The following is an 18,355-nucleotide window of genomic DNA, read 5'->3' as shown; positions in this document are numbered from 1 at the left end:
CCCGCTACCCGCACATATTGCCAATTAGTTCCGCAACCCGACCCGACCCGTCGGCACAAGATCCGCAACCCGACCCGAACCCGCATATGAGCAGTGAAAACGTGCAATTATTAACACACGCAGTTGCATATTTGTCTCAAAAAGCATGGGATGTTGGTTATTTCCTCCATCTAGGAACCAAAAGCCTCCAGACGTTGGGTTTCGCTCTTGAGGAAGTGTTATTGAAAATGCTGTATTCTCCGCTAGAGAGCTTCACCTCAGCCATTTCGAACGTGGCGCGCTCAGCCGCAGATTGATGCGCTGCAGAGGTTATGATTATGCGCGGTCCCGCGGGGGAGAGGTCTGAGGATTTAAACATTAAACTCAATTATTATTATTTTAATATATTTATTATGCAACACCCACGACCCGACCCGCATCATCTTTGTTTTACCCAGAACCGAACCCGGAAAAAAGCGTTTGAAAAAATACCACCCGCGAATCACTTTTTTGCGGGTCACCCGTCGGGTACCCGCGGGTACCCGACCCGATGCAGGACTCTGCCCCAAGTGACATTGTGAGACGAGGCCCCCCCCCCCCCCCCCCCAACCGACAGGAGTGAAACACATTTTTTGGGAAACAAAGTGGCTAGTTTGCAAATATAATTCCTGTTTATTATTATTATTATCAACAGTTACTTTTGTATACAGTGAGGTAAATGGTAAATGTGCATGTATGTCGTTCAGTATGCGTTTACAGGTGAATACGTCTGCATTTCCTGCCAAATACTAGCCTCATAAGGATTAAAATGAATTAATGCAAATAAACTACTTCTACTAATAATCATAATCAATTCAATAATGTAAATACTATATTGTTTTATTATAATAGAGTTGTAATATAGTCAAGACAAAACATGCTTATGACATGCTCAAAAACACTTCTAAATCTGTATTCAAATGTAGTTCCCTCTGTCTGAATGTATCAATGACACACACTTCTATCAGTATTTCTCTGCGTTGTGGTTGACATGACGATGACTGCAGGAGTTAACCTGTTAAGCACTGAGCCTGTTTTTCAGGTCTCAGGCTCGAAAAGGACATTTCCAGAACAAATGACCATATCTTCCCTTCTAAAAAGGGTTAAATTAATAATCTTTTTTCTCAAAGTAATGATAAACCTGTGAGCTGGATGTAGAAAAGTCAGAATCAATATAGATGTTTTTTATTTTAAAGAAAATTCAGATTGAACATAGTAAAAAACTGTAAATTATAGTGTCCGTCCAAAAATTATTTTGTACTTATAGTGAAAACTAACCTTGGATGATGGGTTAGTAGACTAAAAGCTTTAGGAATCCAAAGTACAACATATAATAAGTACCCTGTATCAAGATTGATGCAACACAAGGGACATTTGACCCTTTTAGAGAGGTTTAGAAAAAAAAACCTCTTCTGGGGTCGTTTGGGTGGATTTTCCATATCTCTGGAACCCCTTGGTCGATTTTGATGATTGACACCTCTTTATAACCGCTAGAGCCAATGGAATCGAGGGGAAGTTCTACACACACCAACACATCAACAAATAAGGAGTGAGAGTGACGCGTGGCCAAAACGGAAGCTTGTGCGCGTTCGTGTGTGTTGGAGGAGGGGCTCTGTAAGGAAGTGGCAGATTTTCCCCGGTTGTGTATTTTCAAATTCTAGTGATCTCGAGCCGGTTTCTCAAACTACCTTCAAGGGAAAAAAGAAATTTAAAAAAGAATTATAATATTAATAATTATAATAACATGAATAATAATAATAATCATTAGTTGAAAATGAATTGGAATTCATAAGATTAAAGGTTATTAAAGGGTGTTATTTACGATCAAAATACTAACATATTTAGGGTCAAATGAAGCTGATTGCAGACAGTGATAAATAAACATAAATAACCACATATTGAAATCAGCTTTGCCTGCAAATGTAATTCATCCCTAGCATGTGCATTTCTACAAACCCCTGAATCTATTTACATCTCCACTGCAGAGCTGCACGGAGGAGATTAAAAAACGTGCAGTACTCTCAACTTGAGCTTCCTTCATTCATGTATTACCTATGTGTTAATGTTCAAAGTAATAACTCACAGAAGCCTGGTGATAAAACAAAGCTCTTCGTCTTTCTACCCTCTGTGAACCCACGAGTGTCTGCAGGTTAGCGGCCTCACACACTTCACGGTGACTCAGCACTTGTTGCCATGGCCAGCTGAATCCCCACAGTTAAATGGGGGATATCGACATGAAGTGTGTGAGTCACCAAATTGCAGCCTTTTTCAAACTGTAGATGTTCATTTGTCTCTACCAAACTCAATTGCATCTGTTCTGCTGCTTCTAGATGTCAGCAGTCGACACATCCAAGCACAGGAATTCGCTGTATTCATTTGCCTTACAGCCTTAAGGTAACAAGTAGATTAATGTTATAATATAAAGAAGCATTGTGTTTTACCTCACAGAACAGAACATGTTCTCACCTCTGATTCTGCATCGTATGTCTATCTCCCATAGTAACATTCTTAGTAATAACCAGAAGCTAGTGAGGTGGCGTTCCACTTGGAAACATAGGTATACTGCTCAGAGTTGGGTGTAACGCGTTACAAAGTAATTACTTTGTAACGGAGTAAAACGCGTTCTTTTATAATTCAGTAATCACACTACAGTTACCAACATTGCCCGATACGCGTTACTTCGTTACTTTTATAAAATCAGTAATCACACTACAGTTAGCCTACTAACATGTAGTAATAGATGTATTTATTTCTCTTTTCAAGAGAGTACCAGAATGTGTATTTTATGTTAGTATTTCCAAAAATCTCCTGGGGAGAGTCCCCCCAGACGCCCCTGCAGGGGTGGGCTTTCAGCATGTCAACTCCTTCACTTGTGGGGAAGTTGCAGGATTGGCTCCAGGTCGCCCTTTTTATTTACTACAAGACAAATGTGCCTTTTATTTCATACAGTTCCATTTGGATTGAGACAGGGGAATCATCTAAACCTTAAGGGGGGCGATAGCGTGTATGTAATTACATTGCAAACACTGACTTGAGCCCCACCACTGTATGGGTTAGCGCTACCATAGATTTACGTTAAGAATAAGTTCAGTGTAACCACACTAGTTTCCAAATCGATCAGTAAGCAATTCGAATTTTTAGCCTTAAATATAGAAGTGGCAAAGGGTCAACAGGTCATGGTGGTGGGCTGTTACAGACCCCCCTCAGCTGGCAAGGACTCCTTGTCTTCGCTAGCAAATCTTTTATCACAACTAGACTACAAGAAAATAGTGCTACTTGGAGATGTTAACTGGGACTGGTTAACTGCAGTGTCAGAGCATTTTAAAAACCTTTGTATCTCTTTAAATGTTACTCAGATTGTGGACAGTCCTACTCGCCCTAACATTAAGTCCCCTAATAAATCCTCCCTAATTGATCTCATTCTAACTAATGTTCCCCATAAATATTCATCTGTGGGAGTATTTGCAAATGATCTGAGCGATCACTGTGTTGTAGCCACAATCAGGGACACTAAGGTCCAAAAGGTTAAACCTCGCATTATCATCAAGAGAGACACATTTTTTTTGTGGAGCAGGGTTTTGTTCATGATCTGTTTGGGTTTGATTGGGGTAAAATCGATCTGTGTGCTGATGTGGAAACCGCATGGTCTTATTTTTATCTTGGTTTTATGGAGATCATTGATAGACATGCACCCCTGCGTACATTTAGAGTAAGGGGACGAGACAATCCTTGGTTTTCTGCTGAGCTGTCCAGTCTCCTTCATGAGAGAAACAAGGCCTGGGCAAAGGCTAGGAAATCAGGCTCAGAGGTAGAGTGGCTGGGTTTTAGGCAGCTAAGGAATAGCTTCACTTCAAATGTCAAAAGTGCAAAGTCGAAGTACTATTTGTCAGTTACCACAGAAAACCTAAATAATCCTAGGAAATTTTGGAAAGCAATAAAAATCGATATCCACCGGTGAGATCCGTAATGAGCTACCTCCGTGCCTTACCACAGCATCTGGCTCTATATCGGACAGGGCCACTATGCTAAATTGCTTTAATGAGCATTTTGTGTCCTGCGTAGTGCTGCGTACCTGGACTCACATTCAGGTTCAGGTCCGGACTCAAGTCCAGAGGTTCAGGTTCAGGTCCGGACTTATAAGTCCGGACCTGAACCCATGGCTTGTGTCAAGTTGTGTGAGTAACTAAAGTGAACTTATTGTGAGCTAATTATCAATTAAAAATGAACTCATAATCAACTCAAATTCAAACTCGTCAGGTTTATTGTGCTCCCTTCCAACTTGTGTCTACATTTCTCTACAAAGTACAAATGTAAAAAAAACACTTTTTGCCACTTTTCTACAACTCTGCTTGTGTACATTATACAGGAGTACATACTACATACATAGTGATGTACATACATACTGTTAGAAATTAAAATCAATGTTGATATGGCGTAATTTTGAGTTAAATACACTATTTAATTTAAATCAGTTTTATTCTGAAAAAAACGGAAGTTCACAATATTAACTTAATGCTTTTAATCTGAAAATTCTTCCGTTCCGGTTAGCATTAGCATGTGGCGAAATGCTACGTTTTCAAACCGTGAATCGAAGGTGAAATGACATGTGATGTTGTACACTGAGCACACTGGGGTTAGCACTCATTTATTGACGCTGAATAACGTTTATCAGGGAATATTTAAATAACCACAGACACCAGAATATACGTAAGTGCTAGTTTTTTTGCGAGTCCAAGTACCGGTTCCCGACGTTCCGGTTTTAACCGGACTTGAACCGAAACTTTTTACAAGTCCAGTACCGGTTCGGCGTACCGGTACACAGCACTAGTCCTGCGGTTCTATGTTTGTTTCTGTTTCTAACTCTGCTTCTGTGAACACCCCAATCCGTGACTCTGAACAACGTGGTCTGGAAAACCCTTTCAGTTTTACTCCTTTTACTGTTAATGTTGTTCATGAAGCCTTATCTAAGCTAGATCCTAAGAAACCGGCCGGCCCGGACAGCTTAGAACCTTTCTTTTTAAAGATAGCTGCAGATTTTATTGCTCCTCCTCTTACTTCTCTTTTTAACCTCTCCCTCAGCACAAATACAATTCCAAAAGTATGGAAGTCTGCTTATGTCTTGCCTTTGCTGAAAGGAGGGGATGCAACTATTTTAAATAACTATAGGCCAATCTCTAAGTTGTCAGTTCTGGCCAAGGTTCTTGAACGCCTAGTGAGTGACAATTAAAGGAGTTTTTATGTACAAATGATATCCTGTCTAAACATCAGTCAGGATTCAGAAAGCAACACAGCACCATCACTGCCACAATTAAAGTGGTGAATGACATTGCTAGTATTTTAGATAATAAGCAGAGTTGTGCAGCTCTGTTTATTGACCTTTCCAAAGCGTTTGATACCGTTGATCATCGCATCTTAAAGCAGAGGCTACTCAGTATTGGCATATCCAGCCATGCAGTGGGGTGGTTTGTGAACTACCTCTCTGACAGGTCCCAATGTGTTCACTTTTATGGACTGTCTTCTGAGTGGTAAAACATTTCTAATGGTGTACCACAAGGTTCTGTTTTAGGTCCACTTTTATTCTCCATATATATCAACAGTTTAGGTGAAAATGTGGATGAAGCTACTTTACATTTGTATGCGGATGATACCGTGATGTACTGTGCAGGTCCCTCCTTTAAGGAGGCTGGTGTTAAATTACAGGCTGTTTTTAACACTATTCAGACTCAGCTCTCTGAACTAAAGCTTCTTTTAAATGTTGATAAAACCAAGGTAATGCTATTTTCAAAAGCTAAAAAGACACCAGAGCCTGTTTTGGATATTGTAACTGTGCAAGGAATAATACTTGAAGTGATTACCTGTTATAAATACCTTGGTATCTGGCTTGATGATTGTCTCTCTTTTAAACTTCATGTCAATAACCTGCTTAAAAAACTGAGGGTTAGGCTAGGGTTCTTTTTCAGAAACAAGTCCTGTTTCTCGCTTGAGGCCAGGAAAAGGCTAGTCACTGTGACCTTTTTACCTGTGCTGCCAGTGCTGGACTATGGTAATCTGGTCTATATGAATGCACCTGCCTATTGCCTGAACAAGTTAGATGCCGCCTATCACAGCGCACTGAGATTTGTCACAAATTGTAAAGCACGTACTCATCACTGTACCCTGTATACCAAGGCAGGTCTGCCATCACTTACTGTAAAGAGGCTCAGTCATTGGTACACTTTTATTTATAAAGCCATGTTGGGTAAACTCCCGTATTATATCTGTTCACTGATAATACAGAGAGTTGCAAGCAGCTATTGTCTGAGATCGCAGGATGTAGTCTTGTTAGATGTGCCAAGAGCAAGGACTGTCTTAGGTAAGACAGCTTTTATGTGCGCAGCTCCACTTGCTTGGAACAGTCTACAGCTAAAATTGAAACTGAGCAATTGTATTCCTCTGAATGTTTTTAAAGCAAGTCTAAGTGAAATGCTCTTTGAAACTATGGGTATTTGTAAATGTGGCTTGTAAATATAATGTATAATGTCCTCTATTGTTTTATGTTTCATGTGGAAGCTAATTGCTGCAGGTCTCCCTTGAAAAAGAGATCTATGATCTCAATGGGACCAATCTGGATAAATAAAGGTTACATTACCCAACAAAAATCTTTTTTAGGATCATTTTTACAATTTCCTTAATACAATGTTGTTTCATCTGTGAAATAGGTAGGGGGAAATGCTTTGCAAGGGCACATTTTTTCAGAGTTTGTTGATTTTATGTTTACAAAACAAGTTAAAAAAAAAAAAGATTCCAGCAGAATGTGTTTGTTGTTGTAATATTAATTTTGGCCACAAGAGGCGGAAATGCACGGCTACCCCACACTGAACACGTTTCAGTTTTTTCAGTGTGTTTTCTTAAAGTGACTTCTATTTGTCATCATATCATAATGCATGGAGTAATTGAAAGAAAACATTTATGTTTTTCGACCTTTTTGGAACATGAGGTAGTCTTGTACTTCTGCCTCTAGTGGTCGAAATTAGTACTTCATCAACCACAGACACATACTTGCATATCTGGGATCAGATGCCTTAATACATACATATATTCATCTGTCATTACATTACAACTTCTTATTCTTCTCTCCATGTACCCTCTCTGCTGCTCCTCCCCACCTCGCTCCACAGTCAGAAGTTGAGCTTCAAGGAGCGGGTGAGGCTGGCCAGCCCCCGAGGTCAGAGCATCAAGAACAGGCAGACGGCCTCAGTGAACGACCGGCGCTCTCCGGGGGCTGACGCCGGGGCGGAGGGCTCGAGCCCCGCCAAGGTGCAGAAGAGCTGGAGCTTCAACGACCGCACGCGCTTCAGACCCTCGCTGCGCCTGAAGAGCCAGTCCCGCTCCACCACTGACGGTGAGGGGGCCCACGTTCCACCTCCACACAATGTTGAGCTTAGCCTGGATCACTTAGGCAGGAGTGAAGAAAACACTCAGAGACTTTACTTAAGTACAATTTGAAATAAAATAATCTATTACAAGTAGAAGTCCTGAATTCAAATGTCACTTAAGTAAAAGTACTGAAGTGCAATCAGATAAATTAGTACTCGTTACACAGAATGGCTTTTCGACAGTATTATATTATTAACTATACTATAATATGGAATAATAAATAAACTATATACTATACTACCCTAAACTATGCATATTATAAAACACTATATATTCTACTATACTAAACTTCCCTACACTAAACTACACTATACTATTCTGTTTTAATCACTTACAAATACATGCAAGAGCGTTTCAATGTTGCTGTGTGTTAATTTGGAAATATTTTAGATACTTCTTAAAATACTGAGTTGAATAGTAGAACAGTACTGGATCATAGAGGAGTACAAAGTTAAATGTTGAAGATGAAGTTGAAGTATAAATTTGCAATAAATAGAAAAACTCAATAAAGTACACAGTATTGAGCAAACGCACCTACTTACATTCCACCACTGTATTAAGATACTTAGTTGGGTTGCAATTTGTACAAAAAATGCAAGGTACAATTGATGTGTTTCCCTCAATATAGTACACAAAGTACAACCATTCAATAGATGAGAATGTGTTTTCTGATGCAGTTGAATAGCAAAAAAGACCAAAGATAATCATATGCCCTAATAATAGTTTTGTTATTTAAAAAGGTGTCCATTCACTAGATATATAAAAGTATGATACCTTAGAAAATGTTATTTTTTATTATCTCCTTTGTTTTGCAGCGATACAAAAGATCAGTTAGTCCATCCTAACCTTCGCCCTACATGGACTATTTAAATCGTCCGTGGCAATAATTGGAATACATACAAATGAATTTCATTGGTTATTCACAAATGATATTGTATTATTATTGTCAGTAATAGCTATCAGAAAACCGGGTTAAAACTATGGTTTTAAATCATCTATAACCAACTGTGAGGTTGCCCACAGTTCAAATGTTAGTTTTTATATATACAGTCATATGGCTTTAGGATCTTTTTTAAAAGATCGGACAGAGCCAAGTGTTCGGTGCTTCCAGTCTTTATGCTAAGCTAACCATTTTTGGCTACACATTTAACAAACAGGATAACGATGTTCTCATCAAACTCCAAGGACGAAAAGATATTGAGGTTTGTCAAACTGTTACTCTAACGGTACGTCCACACGGCGGCGTGCGTTGAAGCTTGCAGGTGGGCGTGTCTGAAACTCGACCAACAACCAATCACATGAATCTCCCGCCCCGGACACACAAACCCCCGGTTTGATTGGCTAGAGCTTGTACTGGCATATGATTATATAATATATATACATACAACAACAACTTTGAGAATAATACAACACTATGATTCTTGCATACAAAAATATTGGTGAGACATTTTGAAGTAATATGCTGAACTTGTAATTTATTATGATTTTTTTTGTTGTAATGTGGCAAATAAAGTCATACTATAGCACTTTGAAACATTTATTTTTTTAAAGTCATGTCCAAATTATGAAAAAAATAATAGTATATTATGTCAAAGACCGTGGAAGAAAGTGATTTTATAGTGTGTCGAAAATATCAGTGAAAGAATCCTAGTTTTGTTTGTCGAAAATGTCATAAGTCATAGTATAGTACGTTGAATTTATCAAAAAATAAAATAAATTGTAAAATATTGTTTCAATAAAATCATATTATAGTATGTCAGAGATTATGAAAAAGTTGCAGTAATATGCAAAATTAAAAAAAATCATACGAAAAACATTTAAAAAAGTAATAGTATGATATGTCAAAGTCCTTTAAAAATAAAGTCATAGTATACTGTAGTAGGCCTATGTCGAAAACATTAAAAAGGTCATAATATAATGTCAAATTCATTAAAAAAAATCTCTAATATAGCATGTGTATAGCATATAGCATCATCAAAACGTCACAGTGTAGTGTGGCGCTAATGTTATCAAAAACAATCTGAAGGTGACCAACGTCTGTAGTCAACCTAGGCTTTGGACACATGCGTCCATTTAAAACGTAGTTTGTAAATAAATCGGCGATATTAACAGGCCTCCTCTCCTTGTGGTCCTCTCTGAGCAGCAGACTCCAGCATGGCGGGGGAGGAGGGCTACGATGAGAGGGGCTGTCACTGTGAGATCTCAGTGGAGGACCTGCTGCCCCCCGTCAAGGCCGTCGTCAGAGCTGTCAGGTGGGTCGCATTCATGATAATATAGTATTCAAGTATTATTCGATGCTTATAGACCCAGGCAAAAACATATTTAAACCCTAATCTCAGAGATTATCTGAATTAAAAACGTAATTGGAGCTGGAACAACTGAAGGTGTTTTTATTAGCCACAGTCTCCAGGAGGTCACAGGTCTGCATCACAGCGCCCCCTTGTGGCTGATGTGTGAACGCTGTTCTTGCAGGATAATGAAGTTCCATGTCGCCAAGAAGAAGTTTAAGGAGACGCTGCGGCCGTACGATGTGAAGGATGTGATCGAGCAGTACTCTGCCGGGCACCTGGACATGCTGTGTCGCATCAAGAGCTTGCAGACCAGGTACAGACCCTCAAATAAAGACAATAGTTAAATAAGATTAAAGTTACATTTATAAAAAGACTTAAGTGTCTTATGTAGGACACGTTAATATGTTCAACACAGCTGGTATTTGTGGAGCTCATTTTGAGTAAACTGCTGAAACATATTTTAACCTATAGGATATATCATAGTTTATTTATTTTATGTATTAGTAACAATCAACTTAAGCTGTCAGATGAATGTAGTGGAGTAAAAAGTTCAATATTGGCTTCTGAAATGTAAAGGAGTAAAAGTATAAAGTAGCATATGGCGGAAATACTCAAGTGAAGTACAGTTCAGACTGAACTCTCCACCACTGTGTGTCTTAGTGTGTTGTGTTTATTTATGTAACATTGTATGTGTGTGTGTGTAAATCTGCGTATGTGTGTTCCCTTCCCTCGCAGGCTTGACATGATAGTAGGCCCCCAGCCCCTGAGCAGCCGAGCCAAGGCCTTTTCCACCCCCTCCTTGCCCGCCTATTACAGCCGGAAGAACTCCACCCAGGGGTCAGCTTCCCCCCTCTTCCCCATCCTCACATTGCTTCAGTTCACTTCTCATTCTTTTCATTGAAAGAATTGATCTGAAGTCAATTGAACCTTCTTCACACGCACGGCTCTTTTCTTTTGCCTTGGATATGAGGTCATCCACTAACAAAACTCAACAAAAATGATGTGGTCCTAGTGTCGGTTTGCAACCCACACATACTGTAACACACAGACGCATCTTCTTTAAAACATATCGATTCATTACGTTCATTAGCTGACGTTTACATCCAAACTCACGTACTTACATTTGAATACCGTAGAACTACAGGAGACTACCTTGCACAGGGTCCCTGTGATTGGTAGACAGCCCATTGACCCCCTCAACTGACATCTAAAAGCAGGGGTGTCAAACTCAAGGCCCGGGTGCCAAATCCGGCCTGCGACTTAATTTCATGTGGCCCCACAAGAGCTTGCAAAGAATAGAATATGTTTATTATACGGTTACATGCCGCTTTACAGAAGCACATTGCCCATAAACTACATGTCCCACAATGCATCTCAAATTAGACTTTTTTCAGAATTTGACTTTTTTTCAAAATGTGGCTTTTCTTTTTAAATCATTTTGTGACATGCTCACTGAAGACACTTGCAATTGTTTTCCCTGGACCTCTGCTTTCAGACGTAGTTAATTATGAAGTTATTACCCTATCCGATAATAATCTAATGCAGAGGCAATGATGTAATATAATACATTACTTTATATATATTAAATATTTATATAGTTATTCTTATATATAAAACTGGCCCTTTGAGTGGCCAGAGTTGAAATTGAGTTTAACACCCCTGATCTAAAGGAAACCCTACCTGCCCCTGCTGCAGTAATACTGCCCCCTACTGCTGGGGACTCAAACTGCTGCATGCGTTCAGATTCTGACCACAACTAGAGAACAGACTGAGAAACGAAATCGACATGTCTTAGACTAAATCCTCTTGAATGAATATCTAAGCGTAAATATAAGTGTGTTTACAAAGTCACTTGTGCAGCATAATCCACCTCTATTCTCTTCCTAAACACACGTATTTGAACCTATACTATTTAAAACAGTTTGACATTTGCACAAGGCACTCCTCGTCTGTGCTTGGACTGAAGAGTGAAGTTTTCTAACACATCTCACAGTCCTTCAAGGACTTCTGTTCAGTTGTCATGGTGATCGCTCAGTTGTCATCACATTGTAGCGTAGGTCTTATCCCTGAACGAATAAATTAAACTTTTCAGACACACAGAAACAGAGGGATAGCCCGGTGACCTAGCTACTGAATTTTACAAAAGAAAAATACTCAATCAATTCACTTTCAACATAAAATGTCTGTATTTTTTTAATTCCAAATAATAAATCAGTACATCTCACAGACCATTTACCAGATAAACTTAACTCCAATACACACAAACAAATAAGCCAAGTTAACTCACAACACATCAATACATTCTGGGGATTGACTGTGTGTGTGTGTGTGTGTGTGTGTGTGTGTGTGTGTGTGTGTGTGTGTGTGTGTGTGTGTGTGTGTGTGTGTGGGTGTGTGTGTGTGTGTGTGTGTGTGTGTGTGTGTGTGTGTGTGTGTGTGTGTGTGTGTGTGTGTGTGTGTGTGTGTGTGTGTGTGTGTGTGTGTGTGTGGAGGAGAAATTATATTGGTGTTCAGTGGCAAAAACTCCCAAAAAATAGCCTGATTCAGCTGATGATCAAGAATCCACTTTTCTCCTTGTTCGATTCCGACTTCTCTCGCTTCTTTCTCCCTCCTTCGAAAGGCAAGCTGTCCTCCTTTTAACAGCACACAGGTGCCAATCATTCTCTTGATTGTTTCCTCCAGCTTCTCTCAGGGGTGCTTGATTAGCCACTCCCCTTTTTCTCAGGGAATCTGTAGGAGTGGGTTTACTTTCTCCCTGTCCTGCTACAACATGACCTCATGTGGGGTGGAGATGTTATAATGTCAATGTCCCCATCTTCTATACTAATCACAACAGTAGGGGATACAAGCATTTACAAATGTGCATATACCTAAGCATAAGATACAAATGTGTGTTAAAGTAACATGGAAATAAGTTTTGGCTAATCACAAATATTTGATTGAACATTTTTATAAATGTGTTACAAGACAATAACAATTGGAAAAACACACTTTCAGAAAGCACACTCGATATGACGATGGAAGATCTTCTCAAAGTTTGAATGGTTTATTTTTCCAATTTGTTGGTGGGTTATGATTGCATGACTTTGCCTTGGCTTATCCCTGCCCTCTGTTGAATGGAACCCTTTTCATTAACACAGGGACTTGTATGTGTTGGAAAATAAAATGTGCTCATGGTAACTATATACTGTTGCCGTTTTAATCTTTCCTCTTCTCTGTGGGCTGCCTGGTGGATTTCTACTTCCACTTTTCTTTCCGTTATAAATATCTAGTGAGTTAGCATGTGTTCATGTGTGTTTGTGTGTGTGCATCTGTTTGTGTCTTCCAGAGTTGATCAGATTCTGGGGAAGGGTCAGATCCCTCTGGATAAGAAGATTCGGGAGAAGCTGCTGTCTGATGGAGATATTCTGGAGGACATGAGCATGCTGGGTCGAGTCTGTAAAGTGGAGCGGCAGGTCTGTGTTCTTTAAGTTGGTGTGTCAAATAACTGTATAACTGTAGGTAATGACCAGTGAACTGAGCAGCATGCACAAGTGCATGACAAGCAGCCTTCTCTTGTTCTGCTGCATCCGGCATGAGTCTACAAAGTGAAAGTGAACTCCTGGATCGGACATTTGTACTTGCAGTGAAACATTAGCCTAGCTTAGCAGCAAGGCGTGCTCTGTGAAAACATACATAGGCCTACGCCTGACAACAGCGTTTAACATTAGAATCGCCAACGGGTACATTTTACCCGCAGCCATTTTTTGTGTAATGTAATTTTTTTTCAATAAAATATTCAAGTCCCCCAGTCCATGACTTTTCCTGAAAGTGTGTTATGTAGCACCCTCTGTTGTTAAAAATTGTCAATATGAAGTCAGATTGAAAAAATCGCCATTTTAAAGCCATGTATAGGCCTACCCATCAGCGCCAGTGGGTAATATTTACCTCATAGAAAATGCAGAAACATGACGTCTTGCTATAGCAACGTCTTTTGTCTACTGCGGTTCCTTATAGATAGAGAGATAGATTGAGAGAGAGAGATATATACAGAAAGATAGATAGAGAGATATATACAGATAGATAGTTATAGACAGAGAGATTTGTACCACAATACACAAGTCTAACACCAAGCGTTTAAATCAGCACTGGTAGCGATATTTTATACTTCATACTATCTGCACAAACTATATGATATGAAAAGCTGAGAGTCCACAGATTCTATTGGTATAAGTTTCATCCCTGTGCGATCAAAACTCACTGTTCTGTATGATAAATAAAAGAACATTGTACCTTGAAAATCAACAGCGGGTACATTTGACCCGTGGGCGGTTTTAGGTATACAGCGCCCTCTGGCGGTTCTAATGTTAAAGTCATAATTTACAGTAATACATGATATCTTCCTCCAGAAGAATAAAAAGGCCCGTGTATCAGTCCTGTCAATCCTTTCATGCAGACCATTTAGCTAGAGTGGGGTTTGCCTACGATGTGTCTACAAATGCAATAATAGTGCCAGAGTAAAGGAAAAGGGGAAAGACATGAAAGAGTTGTAGACAGAAACGTTTTTAGAACAACGTTCAATACTTTAAAAGCTCTCCGCCTCCTGAGTGCCCTGTTCCGCACAGATCTGAAGGGTCAGGGTTAATAACAGGCAAGACGTGTTACAGCAACATACATGGTGACATCACAGTTGCAGGGGATAGCCTTGGCGAAGGAATACCCGGTCCATGGGAGGAACCCCTTACCATGGGGAGAGGATCCAAAACTACTGGGCCGACAATTCAGTTTTTACTTTAGCTAACTATGCAGGATAGAGCATGGCCTTGGCGAGGTCTGCACTAGACAGTACCATTCTACCATTTGTGTAGAAATAGTATGGACCTCCGCCTAAAACAAGTATGTAAAGCCTAACTTCCTTTGCTTCCTTACCAGGTGACATCGATTGAGTCGAAGCTGGACTCCCTGCTGGACATTTACCGGCAGGTTCTGCGTAAAGGCTCGTCCTCCGCCCTCACGCTCTCCTCCCTGCCGCTGTTCGAGCTGGAACAGACCTCTGACTACCACTCCTCTGTCTTCAGCAAGGACCTCTCCAGCTCCCCCCAGGTCAGCGGAGCCCCTCCCTCCATCCGCTCCTCCACCACCTCCCACCTCTCCCAGGCAGGACTCCACCTCATCCTGGCCCCGCCCAACGAGCTCAGCCTCAACGCCTCCTCCTCCTCCACCGGCCTGGCCTCCTCCTCCTTCAGCCCGTCTCCGCTGCCCCATCCCCACTATCACCGCCATCGCCACCATCATTACCCCCGGCACCATCCCACCCAGGTCACTACGCCCGAGAGTGGCACTGACGAGGCTGCGGGGAGCTCTCCGCCCATCCTCACCCCAAATAGTGTCAGCAGTGGAATTGGAGACGGAGGGTTTCCTCTTCTTGCTAGGCTTCCACCGCCCCCTCCCAGCCGGAGTGGGGGCCCGAGCCACCTGCCACGAGCCCCTTCCACAGAAGTGTCCCCTGACATTGAGGACTTTTGTGGAGGGATGCAGAACGAGGATAGTGGTGGTAGGGAGAGCCCCGGGCGGGGGTTGGGCAGATTGGGGCAGAAGCTACAGGGCAGCAAACGGGCGGTTGGATCTGAAGGAGGAGGGGTCCTGGAGGAGGCACATGAGCCTGGAGCTGCAGCCCCTGGCCCCCGGCTGCCGCTCCGGGCCCAGCCAGGTAACCCCAGGCCTGGGCAAGTCCCTGTCTGTTCAGGACCTGATGCAGGCGGCCCCAGGAACCCTCCAGGACCCCCTACTCAGCCACAGCCTCTCGTCTCCAAGCCCCAGTACGAGCAGTGACTCTCCCATCGGCTTCAACATCAAAGACCCCGGAGGAAGGGGGGGTGTAAGCAGGAGTGGTGGAGGAGGATGGGGGGAGGAGGACCTCTTCATCAGCGACAGGGACCTGGATGTCCAGGGATTTGACTTCCTGTCACTGGGGACCAATGAGGCCCAAACCTACTCGTCGGAGCTCCTGAGGACAGACAGCAGAGGGGGGCCGGACCCCGGGGCCCGGCCAGCGCTCACACCTCCCCTCCCTCTGCTGCCAACACCGAATTGCAAAACACGCCACATGTGCGGCTAAAATAAACTTGCCTCCATGCTCAGAAGGCGCACGCGTCACCTCACAGAGACGGGTTTTATCTTTTTGGGAGGGGGGGGGGGCGTTTGCTGTTAGTTATCATGCGGATCCATTTGATAAGAATCACAGTATTTTCATACAGGCTGATCATAAATCATTGCATGAGTTTTATAGTGTGAAAGATGAAGACCAGGAAACAGGAATCTGAGAGCAAGAGAGGTGATTGGTTGATATGTGACCTTGGGGCGGAGCTTGTGCGCAGCAGGATCTCAGTCAGATGGACGGAGGCTAGCAAGGTGCATGTGACACTTTAAGTAAGAAGGCATGGAGAACATGAAGTCATGGAAAACAACTTGTGTGCACACATTGAGAAAAGAAAGGGACTGAATGCTCAACGTGCCACAATCACACGAAGGCATCCAAAGTAAAGTGAATGTTACCTCACCTTTAAAAACGTTTTAATCTCGGGTCTTGTATTTTATTCCCTTAATACTTCATTCTGTCCCTTTTAGAAAAAACAGATGAGCTCTTGAAGTTCATTCACATGAATTACTGTCCCCCCACACCCACGGACCACCACAGCATTCTATGCCTCCACCAACCAGTAAAGTTGCATCCGACATGTCTGTCCAAAACGTCATCACGTCACATGATCAAAACACAATGTTATCCTATCACACATTTGTATAAAGTTATCATAATTAACATTTCAATTGTTGGCCAAAAACGTGTCTTGTGAGGTCACAGCGACCTTTGATCTTGTAACCAAAATGTCATCTGATCACCCTGGAGTCCGAGTGGATGTTAACGCCAAATGAAGAAGAAATGGGACAATAAACCCGAACAAACCCACTCACTGGCATCATCACAATAATGTAACTGTACTTGAAGCAAGTTCAGTCAAGCAAGTTTAAAACGTTTGGAAACTGAGTTGCATCATACTATCTACAACGTCATCAGACGTCCACAACATGTCATCTGTAGTAACTAGGCTCACATGTGCCAAAACACCTGACAGGTATCTGACAAATGCATCGTGTTAGTTATGAGTACGAGAGAAAAGAGAAAGGCCGGTGTTGCTCCAGCCAAATATTTGTAATTCATGTTTGCGACCATGTTCAAAGCATGCACACAGAACCTGTGAGCGCACACAGCCAACATCAGGTCAGTCCTGCACGCTGAGCTGCTTTCTGGCCGATGGATTGAAATATTTTGAATGTCATTTTTTGTTTTGATGTTTTGTCAGAAAATGTGTTTAAGTAATAGCACTTAGTTTTAGTTTGGAAACGGATACACTAAAACAAATGTACCTTTGTATTGCATATGGCTTTTCCACCTTGTACAGTACATGAAAGGAAGATATCTTATTTAAAAAGGCCCTATTATCTCGAAAGCTGTTGACCAATCACAACAGAGCTGGCCAGCTAACCAATCAGAGCAGACTGGGCTCTGGTTTCAGACAGAGGGTGAAAAGAGGTGCTGCAGCACAGGCAGTATGAGAACAATAAAGAGCTTTTGAATATGAAAGTATGGAGACACGTCCCAGGAGAGGAACACATGAATATGAACCAGAGCATTTGCAGAATAGGGCCCCTTTAAATCGTGTTTTCTTTCATACAGTAATGTGGGATTCTTTTTGTTTCCTTGAAATGGACTCGGTTCAGAATGCATCCCTGTTGCATGGTACAGAATCAGGTTTATTATTATGGCGCCACCAGCTGCAGGTTAACCCCCAAAGCCAGTGGTGAACACTCACTCCGAGCTATCAGTACCTCATTCAAGACCCACATCCTAGAACAGAAAGTATGTGAAGGAGTTTGAGATATTTGAATATATTTTGCATGAAGAGGTTGCCATATCCAGACCTGTACTGTATGTAAGTGATAATGAATGCCATGTCATTAAGACATATCACTATTTATGGTTCGAGCTGATTGCATCAGAAGTAGACCTTGACATGTGCAGCACATACAGTTTAATGGTGCCTTGCTATTTTGGTACATATTCATCTCCATATTTACAACTTTTTTAAAAGTGCTTTAGGTTCCTCCGAACAGAAATGGTTGCTTTTCTTTTTAATGTTCCAACTTACATTTTAAGTTTTATTCAGACATAATTTTGCTACTGGGCATATAACAGTGTCTAGTGTCTTTTAATTTATTTAAATGATATGCACTCGTAATAATCTCAGTTAGATTTATGAAGCCTGTAATGTAAAAGAAATGCAAGTGAACGTTTATTCTCATTCATCAATAAAGGAAATTCTATGAAGCGGTTGTTTTGTTGCTTTACTTTCTGAAACAGGCTCTTCAGTGACTCGGGGTCCGATGTAGCAAAGATAACATGGCCGTCGACATTCGGTTTAAACCTCTTTACTTTTATGAACATGTGCTCACAAATAACATTGAACTAAACAGTATATGTAACATAAAGACTATACTGCAAGAGAGCTTCGGCCCACAGAGAAGAAACACGGAAGCAGCTAACCCTAAACTAGGGAGCATTTCTCTTTCAGAAACAGGTTTATTACCAGGTA

The 18,355-nt window shown here is 41.3% G+C and overlaps 1 protein-coding gene across 1 annotated transcript in view; it reads left to right on the top strand.

Annotated features, from left to right (window-relative positions):
* LOC117455656 (potassium voltage-gated channel subfamily KQT member 5-like) overlaps positions 1 to 18,075 on the top strand; it is a 148,443-nt gene extending 130,368 nt beyond the window's left edge. Inside the window, 8 exon segments of the mRNA XM_034095249.2 lie at positions 7,176 to 7,399; positions 9,578 to 9,686; positions 9,907 to 10,038; positions 10,461 to 10,562; positions 13,054 to 13,180; positions 14,637 to 15,310; positions 15,312 to 15,727; positions 15,730 to 18,075. Coding sequence (XP_033951140.1) covers positions 7,176 to 7,399; positions 9,578 to 9,686; positions 9,907 to 10,038; positions 10,461 to 10,562; positions 13,054 to 13,180; positions 14,637 to 15,310; positions 15,312 to 15,727; positions 15,730 to 15,827 — 1,882 coding nt within the window. The 3' untranslated portion in view covers positions 15,828 to 18,075.
* The last annotated feature ends 280 nt before the right edge of the window (positions 18,076 to 18,355 follow it).

Source organism: Pseudochaenichthys georgianus, chromosome 1, assembly GCF_902827115.2.
Source record: "Pseudochaenichthys georgianus chromosome 1, fPseGeo1.2, whole genome shotgun sequence".
NCBI lineage: Eukaryota > Metazoa > Chordata > Actinopteri > Perciformes > Channichthyidae > Pseudochaenichthys > Pseudochaenichthys georgianus.
Note: the sequence above shows the minus strand (reverse complement) of the source record. Positions and strands in the feature narration are given on the sequence as shown.